The sequence below is a fragment of the Zeus faber genome, assembly GCF_960531495.2.
Source record: "Zeus faber genome assembly, chromosome: 5".
Lineage (NCBI taxonomy): Eukaryota > Metazoa > Chordata > Actinopteri > Zeiformes > Zeidae > Zeus > Zeus faber.
The window spans coordinates 35,462,230-35,482,761 of record NC_137192.1 but is presented as its reverse complement, the minus strand read 5'-3'; the positions used below and the strand labels follow the sequence as shown (position 1 = coordinate 35,482,761).

General features: G+C 45.0%; 1 protein-coding gene across 1 annotated transcript; it reads right to left on the bottom strand.

The window, feature by feature from the left end:
• Positions 1 to 99: 99 nt before the first annotated feature.
• Positions 100 to 16,280, bottom strand: LOC307230757 (uncharacterized protein; the record flags this gene model as incomplete). Its single annotated transcript, XM_080001193.1, has 7 exons — positions 100 to 234; positions 409 to 421; positions 5,762 to 6,516; positions 8,224 to 8,433; positions 11,800 to 12,092; positions 14,018 to 14,795; positions 16,131 to 16,280. 7 exons carry the CDS (start codon positions 16,278 to 16,280, stop codon positions 100 to 102), a joined length of 2,334 nt encoding a protein of 777 aa, XP_079857319.1.
• Between the last annotated feature and the right edge of the window lie 4,252 nt (positions 16,281 to 20,532).

The following is a 20,532-nucleotide window of genomic DNA, read 5'->3' as shown; positions in this document are numbered from 1 at the left end:
TTTTATGATGTATACTGGCAATTGAACTCAGATGTAGACACGGGAGGCAGACAGAGGTTTTAACAGATTTTTTACTACAAACTGGGGAATGATCCAGGCTCATGGGGATCCAGGTAAAACAGGCAGAGAGGCTGTCAGAGGAAGCTCGCGGTTGACAAACTGGAGCTGGACGGACTGGTAGATCCAGAACAGGTAACACAGGAACAGGGAGGCTCGAAGCGAGGGCGAAGCGATCTGGCACCAGAGGTAGGGAACAGCAAAGGTTAAATGCAGGTATTTAATAGCTGGCAGCTGCCATTCTCACAGTGGAGTGGGCCTGATTACTGATCACCATCAGCTGTGGAAACAGGACATGAGCAGAGGTTAGAGAGAGAGAAAGAGAGATATAAAAAGCCACCAAACACTCACATTCACATCAAAACTGAAAAAGAGGATAACCAAAGAAAACCTCACACACAAAGCACACATGGGGTTCACGGGGGGCAGTCTGGGCAGGTGAATCATTATGTCTGGGCAAAAACCAAACCATGAGCTCTAAAGAATTGTCTATAGACCGCCAAGTCAGGATTGTGTGAAGGCACGGATCCTGGGAAGGCAACAAAAACAATTCTACAGCTTTGAGGGTCACAGAGAACAATGTGGCCTCCATTTGAATGTCTTCCTGAGACTCTTCCAGGATCAATAGGAAAGGTGAACAGAAAAAAGTACAAAGGGATTCTGAACCAGATCTCTCCCAGTGCCAAAACTCATACTCGGCACATACACCACACAATAGACCGAGGGCTTGCGGGATGGCGGGGTGCAGACTATGTGGGTGGGGATGCGGCGGGCAGCTGCCATCTTGCCTGTCAAGCTCCTGCCCAAGCATGCTTCTCGTCCGTCCCAAAGTTTTAATCCCACTCACATTAACTTCGAAACACACACACATTGGCACACCAACCCTATTCCGAACAACACTCCATCGAACCAGGGTCTGTGAGACAGGAGGGGTGCAAGTGATTTGGGTTTGACTTGCCTAAAGGACTCGCACCCCCAGCCCTGCAATTTTAACTGCAGTTACCAACAGCACACATTGAGCACTGGGGTTTTATTATTTATAGTCACTTGGCACTCACGCGGGGCGGGGCGCCTGGTCGGGGCGTGGGTGGGCGTGGGTGTCTTGCTGGGGTGTCGGTCTGTCACCGTGGGGCCGTAATCCGGGCCCGCGGTCCGTGCCTTGCGCCAATGGCCCGGGTTCTGTGCCGGCGGCTGCGTCTTGTGCCCACGCCCGGGGTTTGGTTGTAAGTGTGCGCCCCTGGGGCGCAGGGCCTCCTCGTGCTCCCTGGGACTTGGTCATGCTCATTGGGCTTGGCGGGGGAGTTGCTCCATGGCCCTCTGGCTTCTCTGGGGGCCCGGGGGTCTTCCGTGGCCGCAGGGCAGGGTACCCGGGGATCTCCTGCAGCCGGTGGTTGTCCGCGGGACTGTGGAGTTCGGGGGGCTTCGGGGCCCCTTGTGCTCCCTGGAGGCACCGCAACATAATACCGACCCTCTACACCAGTACCAATGGGGATAAGTCATGTACACTCAACCGGTGGACATCTTACACACACACACACATACACACACACACACATACACACACACACACACACACACACACCTGCTTGGAGTGTAGACCAGCACCCTCCTGGTTGCATCCCTCTCCTTTCCTCCATTATTTACTGCCATAGCTTTGACAGGAAGAGGCCACGTGACCAGTTGTAGTTCCAGTTTTCCTGGACCTAATTCACTGTTTTTCAATACACGTTGTCGTCCAATGTTCATGTTTTTGTGTAAATGTTGTTTGTTTCTATGTTTATTTGTCTCACCGTGGTGATTCTCCCCCTCTTGGAGTAGTGATCAGATGTTTATAGATCCAAACATGATGAATAGTTCTCCAAAGAGCGGGGTTGGTGGTGGCTCTCCATGACCAAAGCTGTGCTCTTGTCATTCTACAGGGCATCCACAGGACAGAGTTATTGCAGCAGTTCTTGATGATTTAAGAATTAATAAAGTGTTGCAATGCAGGTTGACAACTTGAACTCCTCTTGCAGACTAACTCTGTCCTGGATGCAAATTCCCCTAGTACCCTGACCTGAGAACGCTACTCCTAAAACCCAAACCCTAGAATGTTACCCCTAGAACCCTAACCATAGAACAATACCCGGAGAACCCTAACCCTAGAAAACTACCCTAAGAACCTCTCTGCAGGTTAATGATGCCACTGATTCTCTCTGCTCCACCTTGAGCTCATGTCTGGAGCCTGTGTCCACTATCCACCAGACCTGCTCGATCAACCCAGTCGCACCCTTGGCTGACTGACACCCTCTGGACAACGCGCACTGACCTCAGAGCAGCCGAGAGGAAATGGCACAAATCCAAAACAACTGTAGATCTTGCAAGCTACCAGACACTGCTGTCTTCCTTCTCCTCCAGCATCACTGCGTCAAAGAAGGCCTTCTTCAACGATAGGATCAACGGTGCCACAGACACACGTAAGTTATTCCGCACCTTAAAGTCTCTGCTTTACCCTCCATCACCTCCCCCAGCTACTAACCTCACTGCTGACTGCCTTGCCTCCTTTTGTGGCATCAGCAGTCAATTCACTAAACAACTTACTCACAACCTGTCTTCTCCAGCCCTAGGCTCATCGTTCCCTGGTTTCACCCCCCTCGCTGAAAGTGAGGTATCTAAACTACTAACATGTAGCCGTCCTACTACCTGTCCGCTAGATCCGATCCCATCTAACCTCCTTCAAGCCATATCACCGACTATCACCCCGGAAATCACACATATGATTAATTTTTCCATAACTTCCGGCACTTTCCCCTCCGCTTTCAAAGTGGCTCGGGTCGCACCACTGCTAAAAAAACCCTCACTCGATCCCACTCAAATAGAAAACTATCGGCCGGTCTCTCTCCTCCCATTCCTTTCACTGGGCGCTCGTTCAGTGTGACATGGCAAGGCCAGCTGTCTGTGCCTCACAACCTCACCACAGGGGTGCCCCAAGACTCGGTGCTGGGACCCCTCGCCATATACATCACCTCACTGGGCCCGATCATCCGCTCACATGGCTTTTTATATCACTGCTATGCGGATGATACTCAACTCTATCTGTCCTTCCCGCGTCCACGTATGCTGCCCACTGCTCCTGGCTGTGCCCCCGGAGGAAGGACAACCCCGGATGGGTCAAAAGCAGAGAATCCATTTCACCGACCACCATCAAAGCATGTGCATGTGTGTGTGTGTGCAAGCATGTGTTATAGTGTTTTGTGTTGCGTGATGAATAAAGACTGTTTCTTCTTTTTCACATGTCACTCCGCTGCTCATCGAGCTCCACTGGTTACCTGTAGCCGCTCGCATCAAGTTCAAGTCTCTTATGCTGGCCTACAGAGTATTGTTGGGAATGCTCCCACCTACTTAAATGCTCTTATAAAAGCACATGTTACCCCCCCCGGATGCTGCGCTCATCATATGAGCGTCGCCTGGCTCTGCCGGCCGTACAACCACGGCCGTCCAGGTTATTCTCATTTGTAGTTCCACGTTGGTGGAACGAGCTGCCAAAAACGACCAGAGCAGGGACCTCCCTCTGTCTTTAAGAAGCACTTGAAACCAGCTCTTCAAAGAGTACCTCCTCTCCTAACTTACAATTACTTAGCACTACCTAGCAGTATTTATTGTTACACTAATGTCTCTGTCGCAATGTAGCTTGAATGTTATTCTCTCTTTTAAGTGGCTTTGGATAAAAGCGTCTGCTAAATGACTAAATGTAAATGTATATGTAACCCTAACCCTTGAACACTTCCCCGAGAACCGTATCCCTTGAACGCTTCCCCTAGTACCTTGACCCTAGAACGCTATCCTTAGAACCCTAACCATGAAAAGCTACCCTAAGAACCTTAACCCAATAATACTTCCACTAGGACCTTAACCCTGGAATGCTTCCACTAGAACCCTAATCCTCGAACGCCACCTATAGACCCCTGACCGTAGAACTCCAAATTCATTATGGAACTCACAGAAAGACAAACAATAATAAATGAATTTGGGAAGGAATACTAACTCGGAAATGTTGAGCGAGTCTGACAATCTTTATTTAAACTCCAATCAATCCTTTCTGAGCTAACCATCCGCATAGTTGGGACTTCCCAATGACTAATCCCACTGACTAATCCCGTTGTTTTTTTTCTTTGTCAACGGGGCCCAAATTAACCTCCATGTGTTTGTATTCAACTATGTCTAACAAACACTCCACAACTTGGTTTACGATGCATTGTTCAGCAAACACAGCCATTCGACTATGGAAGGCGTGAGCACACAGGCAAAGCTCTGATCCAGTAGAAACTATACACTTCCAGACTACAGCTTGGTGTAGTCTGGGATTTATGGACTGTACAAAATTAATTACAATGCCATAGCATCATTTCTTGAACTTGAAATTGAACTTGTACATTTGGCCTGTGAGAGAAAACACACAGGGAGAGTTCTCCAACATTCTGGTTTGTGTGCATTCAGGACATAGTGTGGGATGTCTCCTCTGAGTTTAATCAGGATTGCTCTGACAGGTTGGGTTATGGCTTATTTCCTGCAAAGCCTCGCCTTGTGCAAAGATATTTTGATTGAGTTTTTAGACTGAGCTTGCTAATTTATAATATCATTGTGTCTATCAATCCTGCAACGGTGTATACCAAACTTGGTGTTGATAGACAAACTCCAAAAAGCATCTTGGACCAAAAAAGGATGGAAGGATTTTTTACAAATTTGCATAATGTGAAAAACAGAAATGTCAATAGACATTTAAAAATTTTATATAAACACGAAATTTGGTACAGAGCATTGTGGGACGGAGATCGGTCTAAAAATGTGGCCATAAACCAAAAAAATATGTTGCCAGCCCACATGCACCAATCAGTATGGCACTTCAGATTTTAGTTAATACTGGCCCTCACAGGTCCACCAAATTTGGTGTAAATCTGTCCTCTAGGTTTTCAGATATATATGTCTCTGGCATTTGTGGCGCACCCTATGGGATGGGCTCAAAATGCTTTGGTCGACCTTTTCTCAAACAGGGACTGACGACCAAGCTTAATAATGATTGGACAAATGGTTTATGAGTTATTTTTTAAATTTTTATATATTTTACAATTTTCTGGTTTTTGGTGTCCATGGTTTTGGACTGATCTTGCTCATTAATTGTCGAAATGTGCATCTCAGTCCCACAATGCTCAACACAAAATGGTGTTGATATAGTCAAAATTTAAAAAATGTCTATACACATTTTGTTTTTCATATAATGCAAGTTACCAAAAAAATACATCTTGGTGGACTTTTATGGTGCAGCAGGCATTTTTGAAGAGCACATTGAGCTGGACTTGCGTCTCAAACTTCAAGTCAATCAGAGTCACGGTGTAAGGTGCGTGGAAACCAGTACGGAACAGTGAAATCCTCCAGTAGGACCTGGTGGTTGTTGCAGTTTGCGAGCAGCTAAGCCATTTGGAGATGGTTTTTGACAGCACAGCCTGAGGTTCTCTTTCAGCGTAGGGACAGTGTGTGAAGTTGTTTGGCTTGACTGGACTTCTGTGTGTACCTCCCTCAATATCAGCACAAGGCAGTTAATTATCGAGGTATTTAACTTATTTCTAATCCAAACACATGAACCTTATATTGTAATATTTTGATCACAAGGCCAGATGGAACTCAATAAGCTGTCCTCTGGGTAATTTATGCTTCACTACAATTGTGCCTTTTACAAAGCAGATGCCTCTTCAGGTACTTCCTGAAGGTTTTGTCTCGCAAGCCATAGATGATAGGACTGATGAGGCGAGGCATAATCTGGATCAAAACGTAGACAGTAAAGCGAATGGCCGGCAAACTCGTTGGAAACAGGTACGTCAGCCCACTGATCACCAGGTGGGGGACGTAGGTGAGCATGCAGAGCAACAGCTGGATGCCGTGGAGCAGCACTGTGTTTCTGGCCTTCGTGGCATCTGCTGCCACCGCCTTGGCAGCGAACAGTATCCTGAAGTAGGTGTAGAAGAGTGTGAACCAGACCAGGAGCAGGAAGACAATGTAGGAAACGTCTCTCTTCGTGGTGAGGATGGGGTTTGGGAAAGCCGTCTCACGGAGACAGAAAACCCTGGAATGGAAAAACTCGTGAGGCTCCATCGCCAGGGTGACCAACAGATCGGGAAGGAGCGACAGCCCGCTTGTCACCCAGATCAGGGCGATTGCGATGTAGATTCTCTTTATTGTGCAGATCTGGACGTGGCGGAGGGGCAGACACACAGCGATGTAGCACTCCACTGCCATCACGGCCAGGTTCAGCGGAGTGTTCAGGTTGACCTGGACGGCCACCAACACCAGGAAGATACAGAGTGACACATTGATGGTGAACACGATGTAGTTGAGGACCTGAATGATGACGAACATGGTCAGGAGGATCACGTCGTTGATCACCAGGTGGATGAAAAGGACGTAGCGAGGGTTTAGGTGGAAGATCTGGAGGGAACAATAGATGGAACATCAGAGAAATATTGAGTAGAACAACAGAGAACATTTGAGAATCAAATGTAGTGATATAATAAAAGGCTTATAATACAGGGAAGAAAAAGTACTGTATTTATAGCTTTATTAAAATGGGCAAATTAATTAATGGATATTTATGAACTCTACAAAGCTTCTTCCAGTCATTCAGACATTGTCTAGAAAATTTTCAATTAATCCTTTCAGTCTAGATATACATCGATCAGCCACAACATTAAAACCAGTGACAGGTGAAGTGAATAACATTGATCATCTGGTTCCAATGGCACCTGTCAAGGGGTGGGATATTTTAGGCAACAAGTTAACAGTCAGTTGTTGAAGTTGATGTGTTGAAGCAGCTTAAGGATCTGAGCCACTTTGACAATGGCCACATTGTGATGCTAAATGACTGGGTCAGAGAATCTCCAAAACGACAGGTCTTGTGGGCTGTTCCCGGTATGTAGTGGTTAGTACCTACCAATAGTGCTCCAAGGTAGGACAACAGGTGAACTGACAACAGGGTCATGGGCGCACATGGGCTCATTGATGCGCATGGGGAGCAAACGCAAGCCCGTCTGGTCCGATTCCTCAGAAAAGCACAAAGTGGTGAAAAAGTGAATGGCGCTATGATAAAAAGTTGTCAGAACACACAGTGCATGGCAGCTTGCTGCGTATGGGAGTGGTCATAGTTCCATACTGACCCCTATCCACCCCTGAAAGCACCTACAATTGAACAAGTGAGCGTAAGAACTGGACCATGGAGCAATGGAAGAAGGTGGCCTGGTCTGATGAATCACCTTTTCTTGCATCATCACCTTTTTCTCTACATCATGTGGATGGGGGGTGCATGTTTGTCATTCACCTGGGGAAGAGATGGCACCAGGATGCATTATGGGAAGAAGACAAGCCGGTGGATGCATTGTGATGCTCTGTACAATGTTCTGCTGGGAAACCTTGGGTCCTGGCGTTCATGTGGATGTTACTTTGACATGTACCATCTACCTAAACATTGTTTCAGACCAAGTACACCCCTCCATGCTGTTTTTTTCAGGAATGGTTTGATAATAATGAAAAAGCGTTCAGGGTGTTGACTTGGCCTCCAAAATCGCCAGATCGCAATCCCATGCAGCATTTCTGGGATGCGCTGGAACAACAAGCCCAATCCATGGGGGCCCCACCTTGCAACTTCCAGGACTTAAAGGATCTGCTCCTTACGTCTTGGTGCCTGATACCACAGGACACCTTGAGAGGTCTTGTGGATTCCATGCCTCCAGGGGTCTGAACTGTTTTAGCGGCATGAGGGGGAGCTATACAAAATGAGGCAGATGGTTTTAATGTTGTGGCTGATCGGTGTACAGTGTATATCGGTGTCAAATTGAGATTTACCCCTTTTTGTAGTCTGCACACACATTTCACCTTACATAGCTCACATTTTTACCATTGTCTCTATTTTCGGGTTTTGGGAAATACGAACAATATGTTGAGAAACCTTAAAATCATATCCTGATCCTATATGAAACACATATTTTTATCAAAGTCAAATTTCTTAAAGCGATGGCACAAGTTAGTTTCATCAATGCAGAATGAAAAGTACACACTTAAAGTCATTATATATGATTATTATTTCTCTCAGTGTTCAGATGATTATTAGTTGTATTAGCAGCATCAAAAGTACTGTCCAACCTGGTTCCTGTGGAAGGTGTGCACCAGAGTTCCATTGATGTAGTTGATGGAGATGCACAGGGCGACGGTGAACACATTCTTGATCATGGCCGTGCTGAGCCCGTCTCGGCTGAACGCCACGCTGGTGGCGTTTGTCTCAATCCTTAAATAGTTCATGGGTCCAACGTCTCGTTTCTGGAAAGCTGAGCAGAAAAGTTCTGCATTTTTAGTCTGAGGGATTAAATGAGGCAATATATGCTCTAAAAGTGAACTATTACTGACACAATTACCATAGTATGCTGAGTTGTACATCATCAGTAAGTACATTGACATCAGATTTTTACATTTGTTAATTCAAACATAGTTTTTACAATTGGTTTATCTATTTATCATTATTTTTCTTTTTTTGACTATCGTTTGATTAGTATTTGAAAGAATATTTTTCTCAATACATCAATTAGATTTAGAATTAGACATAGAGATGCAATTACTAAGTTTTCCAGTTGACATGCAAGTTTTTCAATGTCCAAACTTAGCCCATTTAGGTTTCACAATATGATTTAATTCTGCCAGCACGGTGTACAGCCCACAGAAGCAGTCAAGGAGTTATATCAAAATATCAAAAACAGTTTTATCATCAGCAATACTCTGAAGCAGCATAGTTCACTATTGATGTGAACTCACTAAGTAAGGCACCAGAGAACAACACAGAACAACACAGGTCATACATCACATTCACAAGATGAAGAGAATAAATAAAAAGAAATAACAGGGATTAAAATATTTCCCAGCTCTAGAAAAGTGAAGTGTGTAGCTGGAGAACATTTCCAGCTGTATTCTTCACAAGAACCACCCAGTTGCTGTCATTAAATCTACCTGAAGTTAAAACCACGCCATCGAACAATCTCAACCAGGATATTTGAGAAGAATCAGAATACAGGGACCAGTTCCAGGTTATTTGAGTTAATCTGCTGAATCCCGCTTCACCAACCTGATGCTTCTGCTCACCAAGCAGATGCCACAGCGTGTGCATGCTGTGCAACAGGAGTTTAAATACAGGAGCTCCGTCCAAAACTCATGGGATTCACTTCAGACAGCACTGTGCACGTGACATGTGCATGTGGGAAAACAATAACTATACTGTAGAATGCAATAGAAAACACATATATAAAAATTATTTTACCAAACATGCACGTGCCCTTTGACCCTGTCTGTGGGTGTGTATGTATTTCGAAGTGTTCCTCAAGCCATAAACGTTATTGAGTGCTGGGCTCCAAACCCTGGAAGTTTATCTTTTCAAAGCTAGAAGTTAAACAGTTGAAGGCTCAAACTCAAGAGAAACATTGAGATAACGAGAATAACAGAGAGACTTATATGAATACCCAACAGCCACAACATTAAAAGCACCAACAATAACAACAGCTAATATTGTTTATCTGTCGATGCATGGACTCCAAGAGACTCTGAAGGTTTCCTGTGGTATCTGGCACCAAGAGGATAGCAGCAGATCCTCTAAGTCCTGGAAGTTGCGATGTGGGGCCTCCATGGATCGGGCTTGTTGTTCCAGCACATACATACATGGACTGATACTCTATATTGAGATCTGGGCAATTTGAAGGCCAAGTCAACACCTTGAACACTTTGTCACGTTCCTCCAACCCTTTCTGAACATTTTTTGCAATGTGGCAGGACGCATTATCCTACTGAAAGAGGCCACTGTCATCAGGGAATAGGGGTGTACTTGGTCTGCAACAATGTTGAGGTAGGTGGTACTTGTCAAAGTCACATCCGCATGAATGCCAGGACCCAAGGTTTCCCGACAGAACATTGTCCAGAGTATCACACTGCCTCCAGTGGCTTGTCTTCTTCCCATTGTGCATCCTGGCACCATCTCTTCCCCAGGTAAACAACGTACATGCACCACCATGATAAAATAGATAAGATCTATCTAAGATAGATAAAAACGTTATTCAGAACGGGCCACCTTCTTCCATTGCTCCACGATCCAGTTCTGACGCTTACCTGTCCATTGTAGGTGCTTTCAGGGGTGGACAGGGGTCAGCATGGGCATTCTGACTGCTCACATACGCAGCTGGCTGCCATGCACTGTGTTCTGACACCTTTCTATGATAGCCATCAATAACTTCTTCACCAATTTGTGCTAAACTAGCTCTTCTGTGGGATTTAACCAGACGGGCTAGACTTTGCTCTCAATGTGCATCATTGAGCCTTGGGCGTTCATGACCCTGTCTCCTTCCCTGGATCACTTTTGGTTGGTACTTACCACTGCATATCGCAAACACCGCACAAGACTAGGCATTTTGGAGATGCTCTGACCCACACGTCAAGCCATCACAATGTGGCCCTTGTCAAAGTAGCTCAGATCCCAACCACGCCCATTTTTCCTGCTCCCAACACATCAACTTGAAAAATTGGGTGTTCACTTGTTGCCTAATATATCCCAGCCCTGGTAGATCCAGAACAGGTAACAAAGGAACAGGGAGGGTGGAAGCGAGGGCAAAGCGATCTGGCACCAGAGGTAGGGAACAGCAAAGGTTAAATGCAGGTATTTAATAGCTGGCAGCTGCCATTCTCACAGTGGAGTGGGCCTGATTACTGATCACCATCAGTGTGGAAACAGGACATGAGCAGAGGTAATAGGTAACCCTAATCCTACAACGCTACCCCGAGAACCCTAACCCCAGAGTGCTACCCCCAGAACTCTTACCATAGAATGCTTCCCCTAGAACCCTAAACCTAGAATGCTTTCCCTCGAACCCTATACCTAGAGTGCTACCCCTACAACCCTAACCATAGAACAATACCCTTAGAACCCTAACCCTAGAAAGCTACCCTTAGAACCCTAACCCTAGAACACTTTCCCTCAAACCTTAATCCTAGAGTGCTTCCCCTTGAACCCTAGCCCTAGAGTGCTACCCCTAGAACCCTAACCCTCGAACGTTTCCCCTAACCTTAGAATGCTACCTTCGAACCCTATGACTAGAGCACTACCCCTAGAACCCTAACCCTAAAACACTTCCCCTATTACCCTAACTATAGAACGCTGGAACCCAAACTCTAGAACTGAAAATTGATTATGGAACTCACAGAGAGACATTCATAAGTTCTGGAATTTTGTGAGTAATACTAAGTGGGAAACGTTGAGCCAGTCTGATAATCTTTATTTGAACTCCAATCAATCCTTTCTGAGCAAACCATCAGCATAGTTTAATTTTTCAAAGCTACAACTGCGAGCCTGTACAGTGACATTCAATATCTGTTGTCAGCCAAGAGTTTTATTTTCTTTACCAACGGGGCCTTAATTAACCTCTATGTGTTTGCTTTCAACTATGTCCAACAAACACTTAAGAACTTGGTTAACGATGCCAAGTGAAGCGACCCTGGGCTACACTTTACCTACGACCTGACAGGATGTTGTTTCGTGTACCTGTGTCACCTGTGGCCGGTAATTGTATATGAAATTCAATCAATTTGGCCACAAACAGGAACATGCTTTGTAAGGCCTGAACGAGTGAGTGATGTGGAGGAATCTCTGGAGGAAATACACAGAGTCTTTGTGGAGTCCTGTTAGTGCGCCTGTTGGGCCGGGGTTCTGGTTCTGCACAGCTGATGTCCTCTCAGATACTTCCTGAATGTCTGGTCTTGCAGCTTGTACATGATGGGGCTCAGGAACCTTGGGAGGATCTGGATGATGATGTAGCAAATAAACAGCGAGGTTGCATGGTGTTGGGCAAACCAGCGGTACAGGGCTTCCTTCAAGATGGGGGTGATGTAAGTGAGCATGCAGAGGAGCAGCTGGAACCCGGGCAGGATAGTGTTCTGGGCGTTCTCTAGCGCCGGAGATGGCCCCCTTGGCGATGAACATGATCCTGAAGGAGTTGTAGGCCAAGGTAGACAGCTGTATTCAAAAAGCTTACCCATGCTTCATAGTCATAACATGAGACAGGTGCAGATCTACGTTGTGGGAATTGACTCTACTCAGTATTTACTCACTCGGTCACTGAGAAGCAATTGTCAGAAGAGAAAGATGAGCAGAAGATTCTCACTCAATGAAGCCCTCGCTCCAATCTAAGACACTGATAAGGACAGTGAAATAGAGGAGGAAGTGTTTGAAACTGAGGACAATAATTGTGACAAATAATATTTCTGGTCGAAACAGAAGACAACGGTTTGACATTGAAACATAATTCAAGGATTAAAAAACATCTTAAAGAGCAGAGACCAGGCTTGATTTAACAAAATTATGAATCAGACTCCTATCTGAGTTTCTGCTGAAAAAGATAATTCCGTGCATCATGGGTGCAGCGGTTAAGGAAGGAAGTTGATGCAGTTGTTGTTTTCGGCAGAAAATAGGAGATAGACATGTCACGTCACCATATTCTTTTGTAGGTGAATTTGAATTTACGTTATGAATTAATATATATTTATAAATGAAAATAGCATATTCAATCCATGGTGTATGACATCTTAATGCTGTTAAGGGAATAAAAAAATTTCAAATCTCTATTTGTCTATTTCCCCTTGAAAACACCGTGTGTAACCACTATAGAGCGATGGAATCTACACCACGTAGCTTGCACAGTGTGAATGGATGTTTGGAGCCACAACCTGCACATATGTAACAAAATGGATGATGTCACAAAGAGTCTTACGCCACAAACTCATTTCGCTCCACCATCCGACTGCAGGGTTTAGAACCTTGACGTGTCGGTGACGGGCGAATGCTCAGCTACCTCCAGTCAAAGTTCCTGTTTTTTTCATTAATGTATTATGTATGAAACTTGAACCACAAAATGTCTGAGACATCTAACAAGACCTCAAGCCTGTCCTCGGCTCCATTGGTTGTCCGTTTTCAGACACTTTATGCCCGAAAAGGAGAATAATAAATATAAAAATCTGAACAATAACAATAGGCGTCCATCCCTGTGGGATAATAATGATAATAATAATAATAAATATAAAAATAATAATAATAATAACAATAATAATAACAAAAATGATAGTAATCACAGCAGAGTCACAGCTCTCAGATTTCAGACATACTCGCTAGCGTCCTCTCATGATCCGGAAGATGCAGCCCAACACATTAAGAGAACAACACATCAACATTAACCCCTAACATACATGTCTTTTCATGATAAAAGTGTGATTTAGTCTGAGATTAGGTGTAATCTCTGACTGCGAAATTGCCCCAATTTGATTAGTCATCCCTTAGTTTCATATAGTGTTTTTTTGACAAATTCTGACCATCTTCAATGATTTCGGTTTTTATCTTTTATTATCTTATCTAAATAGGAACCAGGCTGTTGTAGCTTCTCGCTGTTAGTGTTTGGACTCATCATCAGAAAATGAGATATTTAAATGTCTCTGTCGACACCTGTAGGCCTCCACTGGCCGCTCCACGAGGCTCCGGTTGGAGTTGCTTTGATGAACAAATATGATGAAATTATAAATATATTATAAGTTTCTATACCTATGTATTGAAGTTGTTATACGTAATGAGAATTGCTGCCAACTTTTCAGTTTCACCATCTGATGTACATTAGAATTTTCAAAATGAATAAAGAATGTATAAAATGTTTAACTTAATTTGTGACTATGGCAGGATGTAATTGGTTTCATAACTTCAAAATCATCGATATCACAAATTTCAAATCTATTCACAAACTAAGATGATAGAAAACAAACTAGATCCCCAGTTCATTCTGCGGGAGTATTCTGATATACGGTACCACGACACTAATATTAAGTGATGACTTTCCTTAGGAAGGGTTCCCAAAGACAGGCTGTGGACGGGTTGCAATGATGACTTTACACATCAGGTCCTTGGCCAGGTAGGTCCTGAAGGTGTTGTCTCGCAGGCCGTAGATGATGGGGCTGATGAATCGCGGCAGAACCTGGATGATGATGTAACATGCGAAGAGTGAGTCGGTGTAGTTTTCAGGAAACCAGAACCCTAGAAGCTGCCTCAACAACGGTGTCACGTAAGTGGACATGCACAGCAGCAGCTGGACCCCGTGCAGCAGGACCGTTTGTTTGGCCTTCTTGGCCTTCGTGGCATGGCTGTTGGCCGCCCGGGCCACAATCATGATGCAGAAGTAGGCATACAAGATGGTGAGCCAGATCACGACCAAGAAGACCACGTAGGAGACTTCCTTCTTCTTAATGAGGTGCGGACTCCGGAACACCATATCCCGCTGGCAGAATACCTGCGAGTAGAAGAAGTCCAGCGGCTCGATGGCCAGCGAAAAGAAGAGGTCGGGCAGCACAGACACCGTGCTGGTGGCCCAGATCAGCCCTATCAGCAGGTAGGTGCGGCGCACGGTGCAGATCTGGGCGTGGCGCAGCGGGAGGCACACGGCCACGTAGCACTCGGCCGCCATGCAGGCCAGGTTGAGCGGGGTGTTCTCGGTGGTGAAGAGCGTCAGGAGCATGAAGAAGCAGCACAGGGAGACGTTGATGCTGTGCAGGGTGTAGCTGAGGAGGAAGAGGGCGATGGTGAGCGTCAGCTGGATCATGTCGTTCACCACCAGGTGGATGAAGAGGATGTAACGAGGGTTGGTGTTGAAGATCTGAATGCAATGGAGAAGAGTGGAGGGGTGGAGAGATGAATGGAGGATGAATGCAAGGCCGGAGAGGAGAGACAGCTAGACATGGACGAGCCCTGACCCCCCAAACTCCCCAAAAATAAACATACATAAAAATTAAAAAGTCGAACATCTGCCATTACATTACATTTAGCAGACGCTTTTATCCAAAGCGACTTACAATTATTCAAACACCGACGGACGCAGCCATCAGGGGCAATGTGTCTTGCTCAAGGACACTACAGCATGCTAGCAGGAGGAGCCTGGGATCGAACCAGCAACCTTTAGATCACTAGACGACCAGTTCTTCCTCCTGAGCTACCATCCCCATCTGCCAAGCTAAAAGGGACATTGTTCATGGACAGAATAAGGGGTAAGATCAGGAATGAGATTGGTGTCACCAATCGTCATAATAATATCAACTGATTACATGATCTGTGATCTGTGGCTCTAACTTGGCACAGAGAGAAAACAACAGCACCATCTGGAGAAGTTCCTCATAGAAAATCTAAATCAACTTCTGAAACCCTTTGATGTTAAGATAGGAGATAAGATAAGGACAGTGTTTGAATTAGTCTCTCATATAACGTCCTTGGTTTGACCTACCCAGAAAACCCACAACTCTGAGAGGAGGAGGCCTTTCTAGGTGCGTTGCACATATGGAATTAAATAAGGAACATTGCACAGTTATGGACCAGTTGCACCGCTATGTAGTGGTAACTACCTACAAAAAGTGCTCCAAGGAAGGACGACCGGTGAACCGGCGACAGGGTCACGGCGCCCAAGGCACATTGATGCAGGTGGGGAGTGAAGTCGAGTCCGTCTGGTTCGATGCCACAGAAGAACTACTGCAGCACAAAGTGGTGTAAAAGTGAAGGTGCTGTGATAGAAAGGTGTAGAACACAGTGCATGGCAGCTTGCTGCGTATGGGAGCACTCACAGTGTCAGTGGTTATTAGTGGTGGTTTTAATGCTGTGGATGATGGGGTTGTATGGTGACAATAGCTGAGGTATTTGGGGTTCTTTGGGATGCAGATGAGGGAAATACAAGTTATAAATATAACACAACACTAATTCTAAATACATGTGATTGTTCGAAAAATCTTCTGTCAGGGTCAAGCGAATAAAATGTCACAACAAACACATTTTTCTCAACAAATGTCCTTAATTATAAAATAATTATCATAAAATGCATGTTAAAGCTTTACCTAAAACCTTGATTTGTCTTTTTTCATATTTAAAATCAAGTGTATTTAAGAGGGAGAGGTTAAGGCCTTCTTCCCTCTCCACGGGCATGGAGGTGGCGGGGGGGAAGCCCCACCTGGTGCTTGCGGAAGGTGTTGATGAGGTTTGCATTGATGTAGTTGATGGAAAAGCCCAAAGCAACGACGATCACGTTCTTGGTCACAGCTTTGGCCAAGGAGTCTCGGTACTGAATCACCAGCGTCACGTTGGCCGAGGAGACGTTCATCGCTGGGAGCTGGATGTCACGCTGAAGCATAAAATACAAAACAATGGATTTGATCCACGAGCAGAATGAGGAAGTTATCCAGCGAACGTGAGAAGAAAAGAAAAGAAAATCCTCAAGTTGGTGCTTATCTCACAATTTAAACGGTTTTAGATGTTGACAAATTCTGTCGCATGTCTGAAACAGGAATGGTTTCCTTTTTCCACAAATTTACAATTCAATTCAAGTGATATCATTAGTACACGGAGAGAGGAAAAATGAATCTGTAGATCAATCACCATTGAAGGAACCACACAGAAGGTACCACACAGAAGGTACTTACCTTTATCTTACCTTGGATAAAACAATGACATGAAGGCCAGCATGAGCTTGCAATGATCTGCACCATCTGCTCGAGACTTTTATCCACGGTGGCTGGTGTGACGCCCACACGGGGACAGGTGGCATCAGAGTCCGATTCAGAAGTGACATCCGCTGAGGTCTGATGCCCCCTACTGGCTGGTTTCAGAACAGTTATCAACCCAATGGCAAGTCAGTCAATGGAGATTAGAACAACGTTGGTGTTGAAGGACACAGAGAGGACCAGGCGCTGCCTCGCTGTGTTCACTTCACCTTCTTTCATCTTACCTCCCTTGTTTTGTACTGAATCCTTCTAGCATTATAACTACATTACAAATCAAAATTGAAATTGTTTAAAATGGGTAAAGTGTAGCGTTATATGGTTTATTAAACTATTGAATTATCATAACAAATGACATTGTAAAGACAGGGCACCACTTCCAATTTAGGAAGAGTAGAAAATAAAGCAAAATATGGCTGCTCTCACTACCGTCCTGTACACCTTCCCCTTCACTCTGGCTGGAACCCTTCTGTCACAGATCACTGCGGACAGCGCTGTTGGCACCGTGCTCCAGCGTGTTATCTCCCAAATAGAAGCCTTTCTCGGTGGAGTTTGCATGTTCTCCCCGTGCTCACATGGGGTTTCCTCCACCTCACGTCAGTAAGGACCCCCCCCAAAAAAACATGCACCCATCATGGTCTGACCAGCGACGGACACTTATCACCAGGTCCCCGGGCGCGTCCACGTACGCTGCCCACTGCTCCTGGCTGTGGCCCCGGAAGAAGGACAAGCCAGGATGGGTCAATGCAGAGGAACCATTTCACCGGCACCATCCAAAGCATGTGTGTGTGTGTTTTGTAGTGTGGTGTGCTGTGTGACAATTCAAGGTTGTTCTCCATCCGCTCCGCCCTGCCTGTGCTCTCTTCTCCACCCACTCCACACCTGTCGTGTGGCCCCTCCACTGATTGTGTGGAGCGGTGGACTGAGTGGTATGTGTGATTGTACGGAGCATTCTCAGCGAGCCAGTGGACGTGTCACCTGCTGATGACGTCTCTATCGGGCGTCAATTATTTACCTTTGTGTGGATGTTGGTGCAGGGAGCGTAGCTGCTGCGTACTCCTTCCTGCTTTCTTGATTATTCCTTTCCACTCTCTCGTTTATATTGCGAATACGTCCAAATACGCATAACCAGCCACAACTACTGATGAGTTGGTAGCATCGTCAGCCATCTTGGGTGTCCCGTAAAACTCTGCAGCGTCATTCATTACTGCATCATGTCCTGCATTACTACATCATGTCCTGCATTACTGCATCATGTCCTGCATTACTGCATCAGGTCCTGCATTACTGCATCATGTCCTGCATTACTGCATCATGTCCTGCATTACTACATCATGTCCTGCATTACTACATCATGTCCTGCATTACTGCATCATGTCCTGCATTACTGCATCATGTCCTGCATTACTGCATCATGTCCTGCATTACTACATCATGTCCTGCATTACTACATCATGTCCTGCATTACTGCATCATGTCCTGCATTACTGCATCATGTCCTGCATTACTGCATCATGTCCTGCATTACTGCATCATGTCCTGCATTACTACATCATGTCCTGCATTACTGCATCATGTCCTGCATTACTACATCATGTCCTGCATTACTACATCATGTCCTGCATTACTGCATCATGTCCTGCATTACTACATCATGTCCTGCATTACTGCATCATGTCCTGCATTACTACATCATGTCCTGCATAACTGCATCATGTCCTGTATTACTGCATCATGCCCTGCATTACTGCATCATGTCCTGCATTACTACATCATGTCCTGCATTACTGCATCATGTCCTGCATTACTGCATCATGTCCTGCATTACTACATCATGTCCTGCATTACTACATCATATGCTGCATTACTACATCATGCCCTGCATTACTGCATCATATGATGCATTACTACATCATGCCCTGCATTACTACATCATGCCCTGCATTACTGCATCATGTCCTGCATTACTGCATCATGTCCTGCATTACTGCATCATATCCTGCATTACTACATCATGTCCTGCATTACTGCATCATATGCTGCATTACTACATCATGTCCTGCATTACTACATCATGTCCTGCATTACTGCATCATGTCCTGCATTACTGCATCATGTCCTGCATTACTGCATCATGCCCTGCATTACTACATCATGTCCTGCATTACTACATCATGTCCTGCATTACTGCATCATATGCTGCATTACTACATCATGTCCTGCATTACTACATCATGTCCTGCATTACTGCATCATGTCCTGCATTACTACATCATGTCCTGCATTACTGCATCATATGCTGCATTACTACATCATGTCCTGCATTACTGCATCATGTCCTGCATTACTGCATCATGTCCTGCATTACTACATCATGTCCTGCATTACTGCATCATATGCTGCATTACTACATCATGTCCTGCATTACTGCATCATGTCCTGCATTACTGCATCATGTCCTGCATTACTGCATCAAATGCTGCATTACTACATCATGCCCTGCATTACTGCGTCATGTCCTGCATTACTACATCATGTCCTGCATTACTGCATCATATGCTGCATTACTACATCATGTCCTGCATTACTGCATCATGTCCTGCATTACTGCATCATGTCCTGCATTACTACATCATGTCCTGCATTACTGCATCATATGCTGCATTACTACATCATGTCCTGTATTACTGCATCATGTCCTGTATTACTGCATCATGTCCTGCATTACTGCATCAAATGCTGCATTACTACATCATGCCCTGCATTACTGCATCATGTCCTGCATTACTGCATCATGTCCTGCATTACTGCATCATGTCCTGCATTACTGCATCATGTCCTGTATTACTGCATCATGTCCTGTATTACTACATCATGTCCTGTATTACTGCATCATGTCCTGTATTACTACATCATGTCCTGCATTACTGCATCAAATGCTGCATTACTGCATCATGTCCTGCATTACTGCATCATGTCCTGCATTACTGCACCATGTCCTGCATTACTGCATCATGTCCTGCATTACTGCATCATGTCCTGCATTACTGCATCATGTCCTGCATTACTGCATCATGTCCTGCATTACTACATCATGTCCTGCATTACTGCATCATGTCCTGCATTACTACATCATGTCCTGTATTACTGCATCATGTCCTGCATTACTGCATCATGTCCTGCATTACTGCATCATGTCCTGCATTACTACATCATGTCCTGCATTACTGCATCATGTCCTGCATTACTGCATCATGTCCTGCATTACTGCATCATGTCCTGTATTACTGCATCATGCCCTGCATTACTGCATCATGTCCTGCATTACTACATCATGTCCTGCATTACTGCATCATGTCCTGCATTACTGCATCATGTCCTGCATTACTACATCATGTCCTGCATTACTACATCATATGCTGCATTCTACATCATGCCCTGCATTACTGCATCATATGATGCATTACTACATCATGCCCTGCATTACTGCATCATGTCCTGCATTACTACATCATGTCCTGCATTACTGCATCATGTCCTGCATTACTACATCATATGCTGCATTACTACATCATGCCCTGCATTACTGCATCATATGATGCATTACTACATCATGCCCTGCATTACTGCATCATGTCCTGCATTACTACATCATATGCTGCATTACTACATCATGCCCTGCATTGCTGCATCATATGATGCATTACTACATCATGCCCTGCATTACTGCATCATGTCCTGCATTACTACATCATGTCCTGCATTACTGCATCATGTCCTGCATTACTGCATCATGTCCTGCATTACTACATCATGTCCTGCATTACTACATCATATGCTGCATTACTACATCAT